Consider the following 25674-nt stretch of genomic DNA (forward strand, 5'->3'; position numbering starts at 1 on the left):
ATTTAGAAATATTGCCTAAATTTTCTCAAAAGTTAGTATTCATAGATTTTGGTAACAAAGGATCTTCCTACTAGCAAATTACAGATTTTTTTTTTTTATTGGTGCCTGTATTGACATGTTTGGGTCATTCATTCAAAATTCATTTGAAAGTGAAAAATATTTGAAATGTCAATAGGGGATTAATTTTGAAAGAACACACACAAAAACCCCACCCTGTTTTGAAAATATGTTCACATTTTTTAAATGAAAAAGTGAAAAATACTCAGAATATGAGCCCAGTGCTTGACACAATTTTGGTATTAAATATTAGTCAAAACCTGTATTGGTCCCAGGGGTTGTAACTATGCTATTATAAGCGATTACTTGTGTTTGCAAGTCCCCAGTGGTAATAATTAGTGTACCTGTTGACACACTATTTCTCCTGCCCCACTGTTTATGTAGGCAATTGATTTGCACATGGGGGTAATTACCATCACTGATGGAGTCAGAGATGAGCTTCCCCACCAGGCTTCTGTCAATCACCACTTTCTCCAGCTGTGGCCCAGAGAGGCTTAAGGACACCAGCACACCTGAACCAAAGAGGAGCTAAAACCAGGTAAAGGGATCAGAGGGGGAGAGGAGATATACTGAGAATTAGAGTCTTTAAAAAAAAGTCTCTCTTCAAATATATAAATTATAAAGATATATATACATAGGCATCTACACCATGAAATTATAAAGAGTTTTTCTTCATCAGAAACAATCACTGCCATTCTGAGTAAAAAGATACAGGTGACTAAATGATGCAACACAATAAATGCACTGAATAAAGCTTTGTGCAGAAACTGAATTTAGTCCATGATTATTAGTAGTCTAATCATCAAAACACTTAGAAAGCACCCATGTAGAAGTAACTGTTTTGCATTGCATTCAGAAATGTACTATGTTTTATTAAAGTATTTCGAAAGATTACTATTTATGTCAAATTAAGAGATTTCTGAAGGTTTGCTATACATCAAATATAAAAAGATGCTACATTAGACTATAAACAGTGAACGCTACAATTTATTTGGAATTTAAACCCCACTTCTACAAACAAAGATCTTGTCAGTTTAAAAATATTAAAATACATGTAAATCTAGGCAACTAAAGTAAAATGTCAAACTATAAAATTCATAAATAAATAATACATACCACAAACAATTTCTCAAAAAGAGATACATAGTAAAATAGCTGGGCTTTACCAATACCAGTGTTCATCCAACCACCCAAAAAAAGATGACTGGATATCACCATTATGATGTTATACTGCTCCTTTCCATTTGTGGCAACATAATTCATTCATCTCCAAATGTTTAAAACTTCTGAAAGGACTATGCATATGCGTATGCTTGTTATCTATGAGATTATGAAATATCAACATTGGAAGAAATTGTTTCACCTTCAAGGCAACAGACTCAAGGCAGATGAATCATGCAATAGCATATGGTATAAAAAGAAAAAAAACCAATTGTCAGTAAACTAATTATCAACATGCTAGCCAAACTCAAAGACAACTATGATTTTAAACAAAACAGGGGAATTCCCCACCTACCTAGGCATCATGTCCCAGCTAGAAAGGATGATTCTGTGTCAAGACATATTTAGACATGTGTGAAGGATGAGCAGCAAGAGGGACCAGGTTAATATAAAGAAAGACTATTACTTCCCCACTGCACAACAGATTCCAGGCATATGAATAGGAAAAGAAACTGAAGCGTCCCACATGACTTAATAGATTGTCCATTTAATGTCAATGCCCCTAAAGGAGGCAGACGGCATGAAGATGTGATCATTTTTATTCATTTGGGAAACTAATAAGAACATTTGTTCCAAGAATTTCAAAATATTCACAAATTAATCCCTACTGAATTACATCCAGCCCTGCAATACACTTTGATGGCTAACACTGATATTTCCCTTTGGGGAATTCCCCCATAACATAGCACATGGTCTTTACTTCTAAATTCTCCCTTCTCAGGCAGGCAGTTTTAGGGTCATCTTTCATACCTAGTTCCCTCCTATGTCACAGCTTTTTTCTCCCGCCCCCATTTATTCAAAACATGTCTAAGATCTGTTCCTTTTCTATTTATTTTTATCTACTAAAACTTTACATCTATAATCTTGAGCATCTCTTTTCTTAATTATCCACTGACTACCAGCTCTTTATGGATACTGGCTAGGACACTTTTGTCTTTGTTTCTTCAATGTCTAAAACAATACCAGGCATACACTAGGTGCTAATGAAATGTTCGAAGAAAAAAAATCATAATTTAACTCATTATAGGATCAGATTATTCATGGTCAGATAGAAACTTAGTCTAATCTTCCACAAATGTGGAAGTTCCTTCTGCAGCATCCCTTCAAGCATCCCTCAAGTATTCAGTCCATGCTTGAATACATCCAGTGATTAGGAGTTCATTATCTTACTAATTGATTTAGAGATCATTCATTCATTTTTTTTTCATTCAACAAAAACTGAATGTTGATTATATGGCAAGCACTAAACTAAGTTTAATGGCTCAAAAGAGAATAAAATATTGTCCTCAAAATAGGTTAAAGGCAGGTTGAGAGAGGCAGAGATACAAGCAAATAAGTGTAATAAAGTGCTATTGCTGGTCCTATTATAGGAGTACATACTGGGGAGACTAGGGATATCGAATAGGGAGATGGTGACACTTGAGCTGAGGTAAAAATACTGCCTTCCAAGAACTTCCATAATAACCTGAATTTTTCAATAGCATATATTAAAATATTAAAAGATAGTGTTAAGCATGGACTCTGAAATCGGAATGAAATCAGCATTGGTTCTACCTCTTACTAGCTATGGGACCTTGTGGAGTTACTTAACTTCTCTGTAACTTCATTTCCTCATCCAAAAAGATAGAGTAACATCTACCTCATAGGATGAGCATTAAATAACTTTTTACAAACAGTATTTAGAATGCCTAGCACATAGTAAATGTTTGCAATTATTATTATTCGACCAATACTCATATGATGTGTATTCACTATACTATTTGCCATCTCTGAACACCTATTTTTGTCTTTCTAAAAATCTTGCGCCCAGACTGGACTCAATACTAAATAGGGTACACTAGACTCCAGGTTAGTTGTCACCAGTACTATCCTTTTGTCACCTTTCCCAATTGCTATGATTTCATAAGGATATTGTTTCCAAGATATGTGCAAGTTCCTCCAGAACTGCAGAATTTAATTTGTCCAAGTCCCAAATTTCTTGTTCCTTATTTTCTGCTCTTAGGCACCAGCATCATGAACTAACCCTCATCTCCTAATAGTAACTGCTGTTTCTATGTTTGAGCATTTGCTATCTCAGAAAGGTAATTCTAAAAGACCAGTCTTGTGGGATGGAGATATAAAGTGCAACCTGTGAGAGTAAGTAAAAGGTGGACTTAAGCTAGAAAGGATTCGAAGGGTAAGTGTCAAGGTACAGTAAGAAAGAAAGCATGCGTGCTGCAGTAGATACCACATGGAGATAGGAGCAATGATTTGGGAACTGTGAATCCTGCCCACTGAGTTTCAGCATTCCTTCAGAATCTTTGTTCAAAGGATACGTGCAGCCACTTATCCTTATATTCAATTCACTCATTCCACAAATATATATTTAGTATTTTGTAAAAGCCAGGCCCTATTCTAGGTACTGAAGACAACAGCAGTGAACATAACAAAGCCCTTGCCCTCCCTCACCTCAGGGAGCTTGCATTCTCATGTAGACACAAGCTACAGGTAAAGAATTTTGGTATAATGTCAGATGGCAATAAGAACTACAGAGAAAAATAAAGCACAGTAAGGATGGGGATTTTAGGAGAATGCTGTTTTTAGAATGACTAATAAAGAAAAAAAAAAAAAAGACCTCTCTAAGGAAATGACATTTGAGTACTATGATTTGAGTACTATGATTGAACAAATCACAGTATTATTTGGAGAAAGGGAATCGAGGCAGAGAACTGCAAATGCAAAAACTCTAAGGTCAGAATGTGCCTGGAATGACTGAAGAAAGCCAGGGCAAAGTAGCTAAGGGGAAATGAGTGACAGTGATATATATTCATAGAGGATGAAATCAAAGAGGTAGCTCTAGGGCCAGGTTAGGTTGATGAGAAATTACTGGATTTTAAGCAGCAGAGAATTATAATCTAATTTATGTTTTAAAGAGGGGTATGGGCAAAAGTAGAAGCTAGGAGACTATTAGGAGGCTATTGCAGTGGTCCAGGTGAGAGATGATGATGGCTTGGATAGAATGGCAATGCTAGAGGAAATGATATGTGGACAGATTTGAGACATATTTTAGAGGGAATCAACCAGGACCTGCAGAAGGATTGGATATGGCATACAAGAGAAAAACTCAAAAATATCTGGGCTGAACAAATGGATTTAATGAGATAGGCAAGACTCAAAGAAATACATATTTAGGGGGGATCAAAAGTTTGGTTTTGAACATGTTAGTTTATCGTGTCTATGGACATATGAGTAGAGATATTGAGTAGACAATTAGAAATGAGTCTGAAGCTTAGGGTGATGTAAGGGCTGGAGATATATATTTAGGAGTCATCAAGAATATAAAGGTAGTGTTTAAAGTCATGGAACTGGATAAGCGGTCCTTAAAAAATGAGTTAGAGAGGTCATATGGTTAGGGCCACAATCCACTCTGATTCATATTCTCGTAAGAGGAGGAAGAGAAAACAGAAGTTCGCTCTTTCTCCCTCTCTCTCTCCCTCCATGTCCACAAACAGAGGAAAGGCCATATAATGATATAGTAAGAAGACTGCTGTCTTTAAGCCAGGGTGAGGGGCCTTAACAGAATGCAACCCTGACAGCACACTGATCTTGGAATTCTACTCTCTAGAGCCATGAGGAAAAAAAAAATTTCACTCAATCAATCAATAAAAGTTGAAAGAGAAAGAGGCCCATGGTCTGAGGTTTGAAGCATTCCAATCTGTAGAGGTGTTAAAAGGTCACGTTAGCACCCTTATTGAGTTAGTCTGGGTACTCATTAGGATCAAGCTATGTGCATCATTATAGATCTCTAAATGTCTTGTGGCCTAGAGGTATCTCTGACACTAGATTTTGAAATAAGAAGATATAGATAAATTAATAAGCTAATTAACATTTTTATAAAACAACCTGTGGGAAAGCATAAAGTTTCCAAATACCGGTGCCAAAGATAGTCCTGGATATAGTAATGGAGATAACCAGAATCAGGAAAAATTTGTCTGAAGTTCAGGAAAAGAATATTCAGGTTCAGACAGGAAAGTGTTTCCACCTGTTTCCCCAAAAGGTTTGCTTTTAAACTCTCTAAAATAAAAATGGCCTACATAAGATTCGGCAGAACAAGAAGGAAAAGGGACACTAAGATATTGTCCTATCTTGGGACGCCCAGGTGGCTCAGTGGTTGGGCGTCTGCCTTTGGCTCAGGGCGTGATCCAGGGGTCCCAGGATCAAGTCCTGCATCTGGCTTCCTGCATGGAGCCTGCTTCTTCTCCCTCTGCTTGTGTTTCTGCCTCTTTCTCTCTGTGTCTCTCATGAATAAATAATTAAAATCTTTAAAAAAAAAAGATATTGTTCTATCTTACTGCAAGGAATTGGAGAATTCTGACAGGTCAGAAAATGAAAAAGACGAGAGAAGTAAAGGAAAGCCACTACAGAGCAGATCTGAGCTTGAAAATAGATCCACAGGAACAATCAATGGAAGGCCCATGAGATTTCCCAAAATTGTTCCAATTTTAACGTTGTTCTTTGTGCAGAACATGACTAGGGCAAAATAAGAATGAAAACTTCTTTTCTCAGATGGCCTCGTAGACAGGAAGTATATTTCTTATTATTTCTGCTTTGTACATGTTTCTTTCCATTGCCTTTATCATCTCTCCTTCTCATTTTCTCCAATAAGCTCATACCAAAGAGGCTTTCTCTTTTAAAAAGTGACAAATGATTCCCACAATCTTCAGATGGCCCTTCGAGTGATTTCTCCTAACCTTAGTTTCAGTATTTAATTGGAGGTGAAATGGCACTGGGAAAAGAAAAAGAAAATTATATCAGATGATACTATTAATCCAAACAAAACATAAACAACCACAAGAACCTGAGTTTCATTTCATTCACTAGGTCAAAAGACGTGAGTGCCTCCCATATAATGCAACTATATGAGGGGATACAATGGTGAATAAGGAAGACACATGTTAGTAGAGTATATAAAGAATACAGGAGAAGACCTCATTTCAGAGAGACATGGAGGTTTGGTTATGATTAATAGTTGCTTCCTAGAAGAGAGAGTTTAATACCCACAGAGAAGAGTGGGTCTCACACTTGGTCTCAAGTATTCAAGAAGAACTGGTGCAATAATTGTGGATGAGGTGTTTTATAATAGTGATCAAAAACAATCCCACTGACTTCAATATTCTCATTGGTTAAGAAAACTCTCCCCAAATCCATGTGATTATTATCACATCTGAGGAAAAAAATGATAAGTAAAGGTATACAAGGTCAGTACTAAAAATCATTAGCAGTACCCAAAATCATTAGCAGATAGGTGGGAGACAGCAGGACCTAAACACTACAATTTAGAGAGGCAATAAAGTATTAGGGCCACTGGAGTGAATTCCAGGGCTGAAGCAAATATTTAAGGTATTATAGAGCCACTCTCATGGAGGTCCAGTGAATTTACATCACAATGGTACACAACACCTCACTCAATTCTGTCCCCAATCCAATCCATGGGATTAATTCTGGAGAAACTGAGAGCTATAGATAGTCAAACAATTTTACATTGTGGAAATCTTTAACGAAGAGTAGTGTCACTGATCATTTTAGTAGATAACCTGCTAAAAGAAAGATAACATGTCTTCTGTAATTTATTCCTTCTTTCAGCAAACATTTGAGTATAGAAGGAAATCATGCCTGACTAATCCATTAAAGTAGAGAAACAAAAGTGAATGCAGTTAAGACAAGGAAGAAAAAAATTTAATGGACTCTCCAGAGGGAACTGATTTAAGGACAAGAAACAAAAGGACAAGAAATAAATAGGCATTTTTCTGGATGGAGAAGTGTTAACAATGGGGTTTCCCAAAGATTTGTATGGTGTTACTCAATATATGGAATAGATACATGCCTAGAAATTTGCCCTGCTAGGTCTATTTCAATATAAGAAATCTCATTTTCTCACTTACTATGAGTAATGCTACTTTTTATTCCCTAATGTAATTTTCAAGCCACCTCTTTTATGTTTATGTATATTACATAAAGTGATGATTCCTAGAAAATATTTATAATCATGGTGAAATTCACACACACAAAACAAGTCAAAAATAAATCTGTCAGTAGTTTTATTTTATTTTTTAAAGATTTTATTTATTTATTAATGAGAGACACAGAGAGAGAGAGGCAGAGACACAGGCAGAGGGAGAAGCAGGCTCCATGCAGGGAGCCCAATGTGGGACTCGATCCCAGGACTCCAGGATCATGCCCTGGGCCGAAGGCAGGTGTCAAACCGCTGAGCTACCCAGGGATTCCCCTATTTGTCAGTAGTTTTAAAGATCAAAAGAGATAAAAGCAGTGGTGAAAAGTGAACAGGAAATCATATCAGATAGCACAGCACTTTTGTACAAAATTTTATAATTTACAGAGGACTTTTATATGCATTATAATGTCTGTAAAATGCTAGTACAACTCTGATACCTAATAAGTATAAAAGTTAAAAAAATAATAGTAACAAGTTTAAGCTTCATACTTACTAACAATCAGGAGGGTAAAGCAACTAACCAAAGGTCTCATAATTATTATTTTTTTTTAAAGTCTCATAATTAGTGGGAAAGTAGACCAAGACATAGGACAGATCCGATGTTCTTTCTCACACCACTGAAAACTAACATCCTTAACTCTAATTTCTCCATTTACCTCCATGTTATATCCCATCCAGTTTTCCTCTCTGTAGCTCTTTCTTCACTCTAAACCACTCTTCCTCTAAACCAGTGGTTCTCAACTGAGGCTGATTTTGGCCACCAGGGGACATCTGGCAATGTCTGGAGACACTGAGGATCATAAGCTCCATATATGAGTCACTTCCACAGAGGCTCACCTGAGGAGAGGGTTTCTAAATGAGCTGCTGTGGAGGTGAACGTGTTTTTCCTATCTTCATCAAGCAGATTTGGGGGATCATCAAATTCTAATCAACATTTTCAATACATAAAGAAAGGGTAATGACTGAGGACCTGGTCAGGTATCTTAAATGGAGTGGTGAGCAGTGCACAGTTCAGATCAGGAGCCTGGAGGAAGTCTGTTCTGTATGTTTCTAGATGTTCAGGGCAATAAGTGATGACTAATGCCAGTTGTCAAGACAGAAAGAGCTCCAGGGCAAGTCAGAGAGCTACTGTAGCTTGATAGAAATATCCTGTAAGAACACCTCCTTGCCTTTGTTCTAATTTTCAGCTCACCAATCAACATTCTTATCTATAGTCTCTTGAGTAATTCAGCTATCAGGTGGGAATGCCCCCAAGCAAATGAACAAAATCTATGATGCCAGATATATCTGACACTATAAATTAATAAATTGCCATGCTAGTTAATAAATCAGCTGCTTCTGAGTTTGGTTTTTGTGAATGTTGTTAGTAGAAGGAAACAAATGGAGATACAATAAAAGATAAGTTTAATCAGAAGTTTTCTGCCCAAGTCTACGATACATTGTTGAAGTTGGAGGGGGAGGTGCAGAATTTCCAAAAGCTGCAGGCCTGCATGAATAGCATCATCTCATTTTTTAAGGAAAAAAAGTAGTGTGATATGTGTATTATATACATATGCATGCAGAAATTATCTGTATAAATACAAGAAAATGTCAGAAAAAATATGCCCAAAACCATTGATGCCAGGTATCTCAAAGAGGTGAAATTAGGAGCAAGAGGCATGAATTTTTACTTTTAGCCTCATAGAGTTTTCAAAAATTGGGATTATGGATGGTTTTTTTAACTTCCTATATGTCTTCGGTGTTTTTCTATAAAGCTGTTTAAAAACAAAGAAGCAGCTCTTAAAATATCTAGTCACAAATACATCTCTTATTTTATGGTCTTACAGAGATGCCTTTATGCCACAAAATGCATTTCTAGGAAGTCAGAATTTAAATCATACTGAAAATGAACTACAATAGTGGCTCCTTACTAAAAGGATCAAATAGAAAACTGGAGTCCCTCTCCTCTGCAATTTCACTTACTTAAAAAAAAAAAACAACATTCTCTTTTTCTCTTATACTGCCTTAATATTATTAGATTGTTCATCCATGTCCAACTTCCTTACTTATTATAAAGAGTATTACTCAAAACATGGTAAATCCAAATTATGGATTATTATGCACCTACTAAAAATAAGGAAGTAGATATAGATATTGAAAGGTATGTTATACACTGTTAAGTGAAGCAAGTTACAGAACAATATGTACAGAGTAATTCTACTTACTTTTTTTTTTAAGGTTTTATTTATTTATTTATGAAAGACACAGAGAGAGAGAGGCAGAGATACAACACAGGCAGAGTTCGGAGAAGCAGGCTCCATGCAGGGAGCCCGATGTGGGACTTGACCCCAGGACTCCAGGATCACGCCCTGGGCCAAAGGCAGGTGCTAAACCACTGAACCACCCAGGAGTCCCTCCACTTACTTAAAAACAAATGTATATGCATACATAAACACAGAAGAATGTTTGAAAATGCATTGAGGAAGGACATAAATCAAACTGCTGAAAGTGGTTATCATGGAGAGGGGAATGAACTTGGGGTTGGGGGGTACTTTTACTTTTTACTATATACCTGTTTTTACTGTCTGCCAGTTTACAGTGATAAGGAGTCTTTTTAATTATTTTAAATTTTTTATTCTTTATTTGTTTATTTTAAACAGGCTCCACACTCAGCATGAGGCTTGAACTCACAACTCTGAGATCAAGAGTCACATGTTCTGCCAAATGAGCCAGACAGGTGCCCCTAATTATTTTTTATTTTAAAATATTAAAACTGGGAATAAAGATCATCACTGCATCTTTTTTCATTTCCCTTAGTTTGAATTTACCATTTTTAATTGCTCACCTTCACCCAACAGATTTCAAACCCACCAGTATTCTCCTGATTTTCTTTAATTTATCTAAAATCTACCATCTTAATAAAACATTTTGTCTATTCTCTTTGACTAGGAATAGCAGTTGCCCCTGAAACATTCTGCTTCTTCTCTGTAATAAAATGCTAATATAGTTCAAATCTAAAAGGGTATTTCCCAAGGCAGAGTCTGTGAAATATTAATCTTTGAAGATGTTCTAGAAAAGTAAGCTTGGAAATTTTGCATAAACATCACTTCTTAAAGACTGACAAGAGCACTTCCTGAGTTAATTTAAACACACACATACACACACACACCCTTAACATGCAGTCAGAGAAAGAGAGAGAGAATCTTAAGCAGACTCCACGCCCAGCATGGAGCCCAACCTGGAGTTCAATCTCACCACCCTGAGATCATGACCTGAGCCAAAATCAAGAGTCCAGCACACTTAACCGACTGAGCCACCCAGGTGCCCCAATTTTTAAAAGAGAGTATAGTAGGGGATAAAGTTAAAAAGGTAAATAGATTGGGAGGAGTTCAATCTAGCCTTTAAGAGTAGTATGATGCTACAATTTTTAACATTCAATTTACTGGGGGCGCTTGGGTGGCTCAGTCAATTGGGCATCTGCTTTCAGCTCAGGTTCTGATCTGGGATCGAGCCCCACGTGGAGCTTCTCGTTCACAGGGAGCCTGCTTCTCCTTCTCCCTCTGCTGCTCCTCCTACATGTTCTCTCCCTCATGCATTCTCTCTCTCTCTCAAATAAACAAAATCTTTGAAAAGAAATAAAATTCAATTTACTGATTTAATTTTTAGAATGGATAATACATTCATGTACTTCTTTTTTTTTTTTTAAAGATTTTATTTATTTATTCATGAAAGAGAGAGAGAGAGAGGCAGAGGGAGAAGCAGGCTCCATGCAGGGAGCCCAGTGTAGGACTCGATCCCTGATTTTCAGGATCACGGCCTAAGCCAAAGGCAGGCGCCAAACCACTGAGCCACCCAAGGATCCCCTATTCATGTACTTCTAAAAGAAAACAACAAATTATATGGAGGTAACAGTTAAAAGTCTTGTTCCTAGGGCACTGTTGGTGGTTCAGATGGTTAAGAGCCCAACTTTTGATTTCAGCTCAGGTCATGATCTCAGTGTTATGAGATTGAGCCCCATGTCACACTCTGTGCTCAGTGAGGAGTCTGCTTGAGATTCTCTCACTCCTTCCTCTGTGCCCCCTCCCCATTCTCTCTGTCAAATAAATAAATCTTTAAATAAATATTTTTTATTTATTTGAGAGATAGAGTATGAGTGAGACAGAGAACACAAGCGGGGTGAGGGACAGAGGTAGCAGCAGACTCCCTGCTGAGCAGGGAGCCCAACGTGGGGCTCAATCCCAGGACTCCAGGATTATTAGCTGAAGCAGACGCCCAACAGAGTAAACCACCCAGGCGCTCTATGAATAAATCTTAAAAAAAAAAAAAAAAAAAAAAGTCTTGTTCCATTTCCTGTATCCCTCCCACCCATGCTCCCTTACCCCTGCCCTGGTTAATCAGTTTTCAGTTTCCTATCTATTCTCCAGAGTTATAGGAGGGTTTTAAGCAGAAGAGTGACCAGTTTGCCTCTAAAAAATCATTTTGGCGACAGTGTGGAAGATAAACTGATGAGGAACAAACATTAGGAAGTGTTTAAGTAGCCTAGAAGAGAGATGAAGTGAGGTGGCTTTGACTAAAGTTATGAGCAAAGGGATGGAAGGCCTCCAGCAGATGTGAGAGAGATTTAGGAGATAAAATCAGTAGGAATAAGAGTTTAGTTAGATGTGTGTGTGGTGGAGGGAGTTAGGTAAAGAAGAAGATAATCTCTAAGATAAACAGGTGACTTCCACATTTCTGGTTTCTAGAAGTGGATGGAAGGCAGAGCCATTCACTGAGACTGGAATGGCAAAAGAGGAATAGGTAAGGTGCTCTGAGCTCCATTTTAAAGATACTATGTTTACGAGTGCCTGGCTGGGGGGAATCCCTGGGAGGCTCAGTGGTTTAACGGTTTAACGCCTACCTTCGGCCCAGGGTGTGATCCTCAAGTCCACATCAGGCTCCCTGCATGGAGCCTGCTTCTCCCTCTGCTGTGTCTCTAAATAAATAAAATCTTAAAAAAAATAAAATAAAATAAAAAAAGGAGTGCCTGGCTGGTTCAGTTGGTAGAGCATGTGAACTCTTGATCTCAGTGTTGTGAGTTGAAGCCCCACATGGGGAATAAAGTTTACTTTTAAAAAATTAAAAAATTAATACACACACACACACACACACACACACACTGTGTTTGAAATATCTTTGAGGTACCCAAGGGGAGACACCAAGTAGGCAGCTAGATTTATGGATTTGGAGCAAAGGGGAAAGGTCTGAGCTCTATAAATCAGCCACTAAAGCTATAGATATAAATCTGATAATTCAGTAGTTCAGAGGAAAGAGGAGAAGGCTTAGAATTGGGCATGGAGGAACTCCAACACTCAAGGACACAGGAAAGGAGTATAGGCCTGAAAAGAAGACCAAGAATGCCAGAAAGGTAGAAAGAAAATTGGAAAAACTAAGTGTAAGGAGAATTAACAGAAAAAAGCACTTCAAGAAAAAGGGAGTGGTGGGACACAAGGATGGCTCAGTCAGTTAACCAACCAACTTGTGATTTTTTGGCTCAGGTCATGATTTCAGGGTCATGATCTCAGGGTTGTGAGACTAAGCCCTGCATCAGGGGTTTAAGATTCTCTCTTCCTCTCCCTCTTCCCCTCTGTCTCTCTCTAAAACAAAACAAAAAACAAGGGAGTAGTCAATAGTGTTAAATCCTCCTTTATATTTAAGATGATGCTCTAAAAAAAAAAAGTCTATTGCATTTAGTTTTTTGCAAATTTGTGGCAACTGTTTCATCATAATAATCAGGACAAAAGCACAAGTGGAGCTGGCTGAATGCTGAGTGAGCAATAAGGAAAAGGAGATGACAAATAGACAATTCTTTTGAGAAATTTGCTTTTGAAGGAAAGGGATAAGACCTGGTAGTGCTAGTGATGATTAAGACTTGTGGTTATTTGTTTAAAAAGAGAAGAGTTGCACTTATTTAAAAGCTAATTGGAAATCTCAGGGATCCCAAATAGCCAAAACAATTTTTAAAAAGAATAAAGTTAGAGGACTCACATTACCTGATTTCAAAACATATTATAAAGCCACAGTAATCTAAATAGTGTGATTCTGCCATAGAGACAGACCTATAGACCATGGAACAGAACAGAGAGCAAAGAAATAAACCCTCACAAACATGGTCAAAGTGATCTTCAACAAGACAGCTGAGACCATTCAAGGGGAAGGGATAGTCAGTTTAACAAATGGTGTGGGAATAACTGGATATCCACATGCAAAAAGAACAAAGGTGGACTCTTACACTATAAACAAAAATACCAAAATGGATTAAAGATCTACACTTAGACACAAAAGTATAAAATTCCTAGAAGAAACCACAGGGAAACAGCTTCATGACATTGGATTTGACAAAGATTTCTTGAATATAATACCAAAAGCAAAGACAACAAAAGCAAAAATAGGCAAATGGAACTACATCAAACTTTAAGATTTTAGTGTATCAAACAACATAATCAAAAGAGTAAAAAGGCAATCCACACAATGGGAGAAAATATTTGCAAATCATACATCTGATAAGGGGTTAACATCCAGAAGAAATTTTTTTAAAGTCCTATAAATCAATAACAAAAAATCTGATAACCCTTAAAAAAAAAAAAAAAAAGCAAAACACTTGAATAGGCATTTCTCCAAAGATATGGCCAACAAAGCAAAGGAAATGATGTTCAACATCATTCATCATTAGAGAAATGCAAATCAAAACCACAATGAGATATCACCTCGGACCCATTAGGATAGCCACTATAAAACAAACAAACAAACAAAAATAAATAAATAAATAAAACAAGTGCTAGTGAGGATGTAGAGAAATTGAAACCCTGTATACCATGGCTAGGATTGTAAAATGGTACAATTACTATGGAAGACAGTATGGGGTTTCCACAAAAAACTAAAAATAGAACAATCATCTGATTCAACAATCCAACTTTGGTCACATATCCAAAAGGAGTGAAAGCAAGATCTTAAGAGAGATATTTTTACCCCATGTTCATAGCAGCATTATTCACAGTATTCAGGAGAAGGAAGCTACCCAAATGTCCAACAATGGACAAATAGATAAACAAAATGTGGTCTTAAAAAGGAAGGAATTCCTGTCACATGCCACAACATAGAGGAACCATGAGGATATTATGCTGAGTAAAAAAAGCCAGTCACTGAAAGACAAATACTGCATGATTCTACTTATATGAGGTATCTAAAATCATCAAACTCACAGAGGCAGAGTAGAATGGTGGTTGCCAGAGGCTGAGAGGAGGGGTAAAGGGGATTTGTTGTTTAAGGGATATTAGAGTTTCTCAGGGTGAAAAAGTTTTCAAGATTTGTTTCACAACAGTATGAATATATTTAATATTAATGAGCTATATACTTAAAAATGGTTAAGATGGCAAATTTTATGTTATGTTTTAACACAATAAAAATATTTTTTAATTAAAAAAAATGAAGTTGATTCGAAATATCCAGTTGACAGTAAGTTAAAACATAGGTCTGTGCCAGAAACTAAACACTCTCTATATATGTTAACTTACTTACTTCTTATAATAAGCATAAGTTTTTATCTTCACTTTATAGTTAAATAACCTCTGGCACAGAGAGGTGAAGTAGCTTCCCAAGGTCACACAGTTAGTAAAGCCAGTATTTGATACCAGGAAGAATAAAGCAGTTTGTGCTTTCCACTATTATGCTACACATAAAAGAAATGACAATCATGTGGAATGCTGAGAAGGCCAGAGGGCGTGGGATCCAAAGTCTAGGCCAAGGGCTCCCAAACTTTCTCAGTTCACGGCACCCTACAAGTCTCAGGAATCTTACGGTGCACCTAGGCCAAATGTAACTGCAGTTCCATTGAATAAATAGATCCCAACAGCTTAATAAGTATGAATGTCCCAACAACTTAGTAGCCATTTGAAAACATAATAACAGACATTGAAAAAAAATAATTCCAAATAACTACAATTACTTACCAATAGGATGTGTGAACTAATGGAAGTTGGGCCCTATACAACTTCTCAAACCTTGAAATCAGATTGGACACCCTCCTACTTGCTCCTGTTCTTTGTATCTACTTTTTATCACAGCAAATCCTGAAAAGCCAGCTTCATAGAGCTATGACATCCTTAAAAAAAATATAGTGTAAGCTCATGTTGAAACCCTATATTACCTACAGCTACTCGTTTGTGTGGTATCTGACAGAAATCTTGTGTTTTTCTTGAAATTTTTAAATATCCTGCAGGACTCCTGTGAATTCACTGCAGTCCCCAGGATGCCTAACTGCAGAGTTTGAGAGCTGTAGATCTAGGTCAAAGTCATAGAAGCAGAGAGACTGGGCCTCAGGCAGGAGTAGGGTCTGTTATGGCAGAAGGATGCATACAGATATAAGGAGTTTTACTTATTTAGCATGCGGTGGCAACTGCGATCTCACAATTCAACCTAGGCTTCTACTTAGACCAAGGAGACAACCAAATGACAGGTATTTCACTGTGAAGAGCTACTGTGAATATTTTATATATAACACCATTTTATAAGCAGCATAGATATAACTACTTTTCATTTCATAATCATTTAAGTAGTATATCTACTTAATATGAATATACAGTTGTTAGGTTCTCAAATCCAACCTTAGATGCCTGGTTTATAAATGAACTTTTAAACTAATTGGTATATTCCGATTTGTACATCCAATATAAAGTTCTAAATTTGAAACATTTTAGGCATTTGTATAAAATCCCAGTATAAGTATAAATGTAATGCATTAAATGTCTTCTCATTTGTTAGTTACGGTAGTAAAACTACTTTCCCTTTAAAAAGTTGATAAATGTTTGGTATTTCTACATTTCTATTTTGTTAAATATGAAAATCAACGAGACAGATTATTCAGATTTTGAACTCATTTAGCTTTATATATATTTACTATTAACTACAACTGAATATATGAGGGAAATTCATAGTCCTGAACTAGCTCCCATTGGAGCAAAATACCTTGAGGCTTCCAAAACATTATTAGACATGAATGCCAAGGGCGGAGGCAGGGAAATTACAAGTTTCTTTAAAGAAATGCTTTAAAATGAAAAAAATTAATAAAAGAAGAAAGAATCACTTATGAAAAGAACAGGAAGGAAATGTTAATTGATGATACAAAGATGCATTATTATAAGATTGAAAATTTTCTGTGTCATAACCATGTTCCAAAACTGGGTTCACATCTTACTGTATTTTTAAGAATAAATATTTACTGTATCAGTGAATTGTCATAGATCATCAAACTTTGGATTGAGGTAATCAAGATACAATGTAAATTTTCTGTTTTTCCTGGAAAAGAATTAAATTTTTGCCTAAAAAAAAAAGAGTACTTATTAAGGCATGATATTAAATTGGCTGGCTGAACATTAAGATTACTCAGGCACAATGTTGTATATGTGCAAATATAGAGATACATGTTCTGATTTTTAATGTAAATCTTTGTGGGTATAATGGTCACGGACATGCAGCACTCAGAGCTCCTTCAGGAGGAATGGAGGCTGGGAACGGTGTCATAGGTGACTGACAAAAGCTACACTTTCTCTGGTGGCCACCAGCCAATATCTGAGCATGGTTGTGTGCTAGCTCAACAGGGGGCTCCTCTAATGAGCAACTTTGGCTCAGGGACTCCCCATTTAGCCTGGCTGAAACTTTCCTAGCACCATTCTGCAGCCCGAGGCCCCTTCGGCCCAATCTTCTTTCATTGCTTCTCCCTTCACAGAGTTCAGACCAGCATCTCAGTCAAAAGGCCCTTCCCACCTACTTTACTCCCTTCCCCCTTCATCTTTCACATCCCCCCCCATAATCTCCTGCATTCCTAGTACATCTTCTATTTAACCTTTATTTATTTTTTTAAGTGATATCCATAAAGAGATCATGCCCAGCATGAGGCTTAAACTCGTGACCCCAAGATCAAGAATCACACGCTCTATTGACTGGAGCCAGCCAGGCACTCCCCAGTATAGCAGCTTGACATCTGCTTCTTAGAAGCACTCTGGGCATGTTTAAAAAAGATTTCAGTTAAAGGAATACAGGTATAAATTGTTAAAATATTGAAGAATACCTAGAATTAAAACAACTGTTCACTGTTAATCCTGCCACAACCTCTCATCTCACTTGCAAATGAGACCATTTTTAACTCTTACGGTAGCACCTTCTGGTTCTATGCCCACATTTCTAAGCATGTTTTGTCACTTAGGATTGCATTCAGGTGCATGTAACAGAAACAAACAAACAAAAAAAGGAAATAATTACTTACTAGAACGGGTTTGGTTTTCTTCACAGAACCAGAAATCTGCAGTTAGGCAGTCCATGACAGATAAGACAGGTCCATGATATCACCAGGTACCAGGCACCTACTTTCTATTCCCTCCCTCTTATTAAGTGGCTTCCTGTGAACATTACTCAGTAATTAATTCTCCCTTTTCCATGCATCAGTTATTCCTCTCTCTATTGGATCATTCCCATTAGCATACCAACAAAAATAGATGTTATTTTTCCTATCTAAAAAAGAAGTAAAAACTTTTGACTCCACTTCTCCTTCAAGCTCCTGACCTATTTCTCCATTTTCTTTTGTAACATAACCCCTTCTTATGCTGTTAATTCCTAATTTCTCTACTCCCACTTTCTCTTAAATATATTCTGACCAGGTTCCTGTCCACACCATCTACTGAAATTGCTTTTACCAAGTCACTGATGATCTCCGTGCTATTCCATCCAATGGTCCATCTCAGGCATCTTGCTACTGGCTTCTTATGTTAACAGTAATACTTCACTTTCTTCTTGAAACCTGGTTTCCAGGATAAACACTACCTCCAGTGTGCTCTGGCTATTCTTTAGTCTTCTTGCTCTATCTCTCCCTTTCTCTATCTCCAATCCCCAAATGCCGGAGGATTCCAGGACTCAGCGCTTTAGCTTCCTCTAGTTCTGTATCTACACTCACTCCCTTGGTGATCTTCATCAATCTCTTGGCTTTAATATCCTCTGTGTGGCTGCCTCCCAAATTTATCTCTCCAGTCCAGACTTTTCTCTCAACTATTTGACTTCTCCACTTGAATATCTAATGGCCTTTCAAACACTGATGTCCAAAAATGTCACTTCTAAAAAAAAAAAGTCACTTCTGAGTCTTCCCCATTTCAGTAAATGGCAATTCCATTCTTATAGCTGTACAGAAATTTTTTCTGTCTACCACATTTGATTCATCAGCAAATTCTGATGGCTCAAAACTCAAAATATACCCCAAATCTGGACACTTCGCACTGCTCAACCACTACCATCCAGTCAAGGCCACCATTATTCACCTGGACCATAACAACAACCCTCCAACCCATCTCCCTGATCTCATCTTCGTTCTCTTCAATTTGTTCCTATCATAATACTCAATTGAAAAGTGAACTAGAACAAGTTACTCCTCTGCTCAAAACTTTTCAAGGGTCTTCCACGTCGCTTGGAATAAAAGCCAAGTCCTATCAAAGGCCTAGAAAGTCCTATATAACTAGTGTCTACTTTCCTCTCTGATTTCAATTCCTGCTACTCTTCTTGCTCATTCCACTCTAGTCACATTGACTCTTTCCTGTTCTTCAAACGTGTCAGGCATACTCCCATCTCAGGCCTTTTGTATCTGCTATTCCCTCTACTTGGAACCCTCTCCTCAAGATATCTTCCATTGCTAACTCCTTCATGTCTTAATCACGTGATATTTCAGTAAAGCCTTTACTGGTCAGGCCCATCATGTACCCCCCCTCCACACACACACATAACTCCCTATCTTTCCTGCTTTTCTTTTCTTTTTTTTTTTTTAAGATTTTATTTATTTATTCATGGAAGACACCGAGAGAGAGAGAGAGAGAGAGAGAGAGAGAGAGAGAGAGAGAGGCAGAGACACAGGCAGAGGGAGAAGCAGGCTTCTTGCAAGGAGCCTGATACGGGACTCGATCCTGTGTCTCCAGAATCACATCCTGGGCTGAAGGCGGTGCTAAACCGCTGAGCCACCCAGGCTGCCCCCTTGCTTTGCTTTTCTTTAACGGTTTTCATTTTCTTACATACTCTAAATTTCACTTATCAACATTTTCAAGGATATCTCCCAATTGAAATGTAAACCACAGGAGAACAGGAATATTGGTCATTTTTGTCTATTTTGTTCACGGGTATCCCCAGCATTGAGAATACTATCTGGCATATAGTAGACATGAAATATACATATGCCTCGAGTGAAAAAATGGTCAAAGGCAGGCCTCTGCCCCTCAGGCGTATCTCAGATCCAGACTAGAGGAAAGCAAAAAGCAGAAACTAAAAAGGCACATCCAGGTGAGTCTGGTTCCTTTAATAAGCTTTCTTGTAAGTCCTACCAGTGACTTGTGGCCAGAGCTACTTCATTTGGCCACCTCTAGCTTCATAAGGGAACAGGGTAACTGGTCACATTGCCACTGGGAACGTCAGGGTCTGTTCATAAAGAAAAATGGATATTGAGCAAGCAACTAGCAATGTCTTCCATATGTTATTTCTTTATTACTTATTGATTTTCTATTATCATGAATCAATATTTTTCTTATATCATTTATCTTATATTATTTTTTTAAGTTTTACTATATCAGATATTAGATTTATCAGTTCCTTTCCTTCCCTTCCTCCAACATTCCTAGCAGAACCTTCTGTCTCTTGCCCCGATTTGGACTAGTTGCTCTCTACGCCTAAGGCATAGTTATCATCCTAAGATTTCTCTTCACTTCTTTCTTATGTAAGAGCTTCCATTTTCTGAATCCTAAAAAATCTTGTTTCTTGGTTTATTCTATTGCTTTAGGGTAGCACATCTTCCAATAACTTCCTGAGAAAAGTGCCTGACAGGTAAATTTTTTTGAGAGCTAACAAGTCTGAAAATGTCCTTGCTTGAGTAACAATTTAGAATTCTACATATAGAATTCTAGGCTAAAAATCACTTCCCTTCAGAATTGTGAAGGGATCACTGTCTTCTCTTTGTTTTGCTATTGGGAAGTCTGACTCCCATTCCTCTGTATGTGTCTTATTTTCTTTTCTACTCTGAAAGCTTTTTGGATCTTCTATCTTTTGGTTTTCTAAAATTCACAAGACAAGCCTTTGTATTGATCTTTTTTCAGTCATGTTTTCTTTTTTTTTCCACACTAGAAAACAAGTACCCTCCAGTTCTGGGAATTTTTCTTTTATTATTTTTTTGTTTCTCCCTCTTGTTTCCTATTACTTTTTAGATATTAACCCTCTGACCTAATACTCTAATTTCTTTATCTCCTATTGCCTATTGTTTACTAATATGTCCTTTTGTCATTCTGTTCTGCAATACAGGGATATTTCAACTTTCTCTTTCAATTCTTCTATTAATTTTTCTATTTATGCTGTCATGCTTTTAATTCCCAAGAGCCCCTGCCCTTTTCCCAAGTATTCCATTTTTTAAAATAGTTTCTTAGTCTTGTTTCAAAGATGCAACATTTGCTCTTACATCTCTATGGGAATTAATTTTAAATCCCTGAATTTAATTCTGTTTATTGCACTGTTCCTGATTCTTTATCTTTAGTTTTTTAAACTCACACACAGATCTTGGATTTACAGATGGAGAATTTCTTCAAAAGTATCATAACCTCTAGCTTTCTGGTTATATTTTAAAGTATGTTTCTTTAAAATTTGATTGGAAAAAATAAAAAATAAATAAAATTTTAAAAATTAATTGGAAGCTTGTTATGGTAGACTTATTAACTCATAGCTCCACTATAAGGATATTGGTTAGCACATCTACCCTTTCAAAGGAAACTACCAAATATCAGTATCTATCGCCTTTGCTCTGGGTCAACAGGTGGGGGAGGGGTATGATCTATTTTTTTTTAGAGAAGGATCTCTTGGGCAGCCCGGGTGGCAGAGGTTTAGCACTGCCTTCAGCCCAGGGTGTGATCCTGGAGACCCAGAATCGAGTCCCACATCAGATTCCCTGCATGGAGCCTGTTTTTTTTTCTCTCTCTCTCTCTCTTTCTTTCTCTCTCTCTCTCTCTCTCTCTCTCATGAATAAATAAATAAAATCTTAAAAAAAAAAAAAAAAAGAGAAGGATCCCTTAAACAGGTTATACAGAGCCATATACCTCATGCCAGAGAGGGGAAAGCTGGGGAAAAGCTCACCATTCCAGATACAGACTCTCACTTATTCCCCTTATTCTCAGTCTAGCCACCTCCCTTCTACTGTGTTTTGTGTTTAGGATCATCAAGTCCAGAAACCCTCTGGGTTGGTGTTTTCAGAAAATAATTATCCTATTTCATTTGTTCTTTATACAAACTGCCTCTAGTTTTCCTGTTTTATCCTACATCTTATGCCAGACTAATCTCTATGCCTTCTATCTAAACTCTTACTATCTTTTCACTAAACTTTACTATCTTTTTACTTGGTATTCTACAACTTAGTACTCATTAGTGTCTTAGTGATTTTGTGTATCTATATTCCTTGACTAGGTTATACTAGGGACTCAGCCCACATTTTACACTTCCTTAGTGCATCCCATAATGGTGGCACTCAATAAATACAGTGTGATAAGTTTTATAGAAGTAATATGCTGTTTCTAATAGTTGTAACTTAAGGTCATGGTTTGTTAATTATGATTTTATGAGAAAAGCAAACTGATTTCCAAACTGATTTCCAATTTGATGAAAGGAAAGATCAGGTAATGATGTATCAATTCTACAACTGAGGAAAGTATGATAAACTGAGTTCCATAAACTCACAATTTATCTGTAACAGGCTTAGAAAAAAAATTTATATTTTTACATAGCATGTCAAGTAATTCATTACAAGAACTAAAAAAGAAAACTATCTCTTCTTGACATTAAAAAAAAAAAAGATTTATTTATTTTAGAAAGAGAAAGCATGAGCAGCGGGAGGGGCAGAGGAAGAGGGAGTGAGAGAATCCTCCGACTTCTCACTGAGTACAGAGCCGGATGCAGGGCTTAATCTCAGGACCCTAAAATCACAACCTGAGCAGAAACCAACAGTCAGCCACTTAATCAACTGTGCCACCCAGGCATTCCACTGGCATTTTAAAATTGTACCTGGAAATGTGGAACTGTTATAGAAAGAAACAGGGGTACAGCTAACATTATCATATACTTTTGTGGTTGACTGTACATATACGATTCAGATTATTTAATCTAAAATCAACAAAAAATAAATAAATAAATAAATAAATAAATAAATAAATAAATAAAATCAACATATGTAAAAAAATATAAATAAATAAAAAAATAAAATAAAATAAATAAATAAATAAAAATAAAATCAACATATGTGAGGTTACATCTATTTTAATAACACTGCTTTTAAATAATTATGCAATAACCTGTAAAATGAATGTGACTTAAAGCACAATAAATTAAGGAATTTAAAAATTCCACCATGGTGGTATACAATTTAATAGTCTCCTAATGCTGAAACTATTATTCCTCTTGTAAAATATTTATAAAATGAGTAGTTTGTAAAAAGGTTTAACAAATTCAAAGTGGAAATTATTAAATACTTTCTTAAAATAATTTTAGGAGAACAAAAAAATATGTGATAGCTACTTTAACTAAAACTCTAAATTATATTTCATACTTTTAATACATTTCAAATTAGGAATAGGCACAGTTTGAGGGCACCTGCATGGCTCAGTGGTTGTGTATCTGCCTTTGGCTCAGGTCGTGATCCCAGGTCCTAAAATCCTGCTTCTCCTTCTGCCTATGTCTCTGCCTCTCTTTCTGTCTCTCTCATGAATAAACAAATAAAATCTTAAGGGAAAAAAAAAAAAAGGAAGAGGCACAGTCTGAAAAGCCAACTTTAAAAAACAGTTTTCATACAGAACATATGCACAGGTAAGTTTTGATTTATAAACTTTTGAATTTGCAAGTGGAAGGAATTATTTTTAAATGGTACGATTTATAGTTCATTGGATCAACAACATGAACTAAGTGTTGGTTATGATGACAACTTATAAAAATCTCATTATTCAACAAAGGTAAAAATCCAAGCTCAAAATGTATCTCCTGAAGTATTGGTATTGTCTTGCTAATTCTTAAAAAACTGGACCTTTTGAAGAAATGAGGATCCCTTAAAAAGAAGACAACTAGGAAAAAGTCTGTAAATCTTAAATCTGCCATTTTGGAGTGTGGGGTAAAAGATTTACATTGGTTAAGGAGTGGCCACAATCAAAGAGTGAGAGTTCAGTTATATTAGCACCAAGGTACTGAAGAACTTTAATTCACTCCCTTTTTTAAGAGTATCTTGTGGTCAGTAGTTGCCATTTTAGGGCTAAATATATGGGGGAAAACCACTAATAGAAATTTAAGCCCATGCTATGTTTGGAGTTACCACACTGGATGGTGCACAATAGGAGGGCCCTTGAGTAGTTGAGGAATACTTAATTTGCAACTAACAAATAAGGTTAAAGAGATCCTTTTAAAAATTTAGCTTGAGCATCGAATTTTTAATTTACTGTAATATTAGAGATTTTTAGGATAACACATATTACACACATATTTATAGAAGACTTAGTTCACTGTATTGTTTAGAAATTGAGAAAATGGATAAATAATGTTAGGAGGTCTCTCATAGGCCTTTAAGATGTGGGTACTAGCACTGAGGAGGGCATTTGATGGGATGAACAGAGTGTTATACTATATGCTGGCAAATCAAACTTCAATTAAAAAAGAGAGAGAGAGAGAAGAAATCCGAGAGGGAGACAAACCATAAGAGAGTTTTAACTTTGGGAAACAAACAGGGTTGCTGAAGGGGAGGTGGGTGGGGGGAACGGAGTAACTAGCTGTTGGTCATTAAGGAAGGCTTGTGATATGATGATCACTGGGTGTTATATGCAACTGATGAATTATTTAAAACTATAATGTAATGATATAATGATGTATTATATGTAATGATGTTTTATATGTTGGCTAATTGATTTTTTTTTTTAAAGATTTTATTTATTTATTCATAGAGACACAGAGAGAGAGAGAGAGAGGCAGAGACACAGGCAGAGGGAGAAGCAGGCTCCATGCAGGGAGCCCGACGTAGGACTCGATCCCAGGTCTCCAGGATCACACCCCAGGCTGCAAGCGGTGCTCAACCGCTAAGCCACCAGGGTTGCCTGGCTAATTGATTTTAAATAAATTTTTTTAAAAATAAAAACATGTGGGGGACTAATCAGGATGATCAGGTGGAGGGCAAGTTATCTTATTAAAATAATAATCACATCAAGAATATGCTGGTAGTAAAAGGGCTATTTTAGGAATAATTTATCAATCATACAAATGAAGCACACAAATATGACAGACCGTAAAGAAAGATAAATTTCATCGGAAATATTAAAAGTGATGCTGGTACAACAGCCTGAGAAACCACTATTGTCAGTTTGCTATAAATTATAGAAGTAATTTTATATATATTCTATCATGCAAATTTCTTTTCTCCATTGAATTAATAGTGAAAGACATCCTTTGCCTTATTCTCCCTTCATACAGATACATACAAACTTGCTTAAAAATCAAAAGGTAATAATGTCTATTTAAAAAGGATTGCCTATTGGGATGCTTCACTGCATATTTTAAGATGCCTGACATGTTCCAACTTACCCTGTGTGATGGTAAGGGTGGAGGCCACAAGACAGACCTCTTACTACGGGTAGTAGGCTTGCCCTCCAGTCAAATAATTTCGAGCCTGCTTTTAAGGTGAGTAATGGCATTGAGAAGTACAATCTGAGCTGTACTAAGTTTAAAACTTCCTGGAGCATATTTTGTATTTAAGTTTAATGTTTGATTAAAGCTTTAATGAAAACAAATTATGAATTTTTAAATAATCTCATCCTTTTGAATAGAATCCTAAGTCAAATTTAGAAAGTATTATGGTTCTAAAAATATTAATTCAGCCTTGCAGATAGTCCCTGGAAAAAAATAATTTCTGCCACTTGAGGAAGTAACTAGTTAGTTACCTTTCATGAGTAAAAGCAGACTAGATTAACAAAAACTGAGGAAAAATTAGAGTCCATTAAAATGATAGTCTAAAAAAATAAAAATAAAAATAAAAGGATAGTTTATGTTCCAATATTCAATTATGTTCATAATAACTACAAATCCAATGTATATTTATGGTTAAAGCCATGGGCCTAAACTTCAAACAATAATAGTTAGACCTAAAATAAATCATATTATAAACAAGAATTTAAATTAATATAGGATTAATTTCATAAAACAGTTGTAATTATTAGTCCTAATGTAACTTCAATTACATGTATGAGTAGAATATGACTAGTGATTCTTTTAATCACAAACAAGTAAGGCAACTAGTATTTCTTAAGCTTATAAACAAAGCTAAGGCATTTGTCCATTATTTTCTGATCAATGGTCCCTAAATA

The 25674-nt window shown here is 36.4% G+C and overlaps 1 protein-coding gene across 10 annotated transcripts in view; it reads right to left on the bottom strand.

The window, feature by feature from the left end:
• Positions 1 to 25674, bottom strand: part of LOC112673404 (WD repeat containing planar cell polarity effector) — a 424409-nt gene that overhangs the window by 280999 nt on the left and 117736 nt on the right. For all 10 annotated transcript variants that reach the window (XM_035721693.2, XM_035721691.2, XM_035721688.2 and 7 more), the window contains one exon: positions 471 to 585. In XM_035721693.2, coding sequence (XP_035577586.1) covers positions 471 to 585 — 115 coding nt within the window. The remainder of the gene's footprint in view (positions 1 to 470; positions 586 to 25674) is intronic.

The sequence above is a fragment of the Canis lupus genome, chromosome 10 (genome assembly GCF_003254725.2).
Source record: "Canis lupus dingo isolate Sandy chromosome 10, ASM325472v2, whole genome shotgun sequence".
In the NCBI taxonomy this organism is placed as follows: Eukaryota; Metazoa; Chordata; class Mammalia; order Carnivora; family Canidae; genus Canis; species Canis lupus.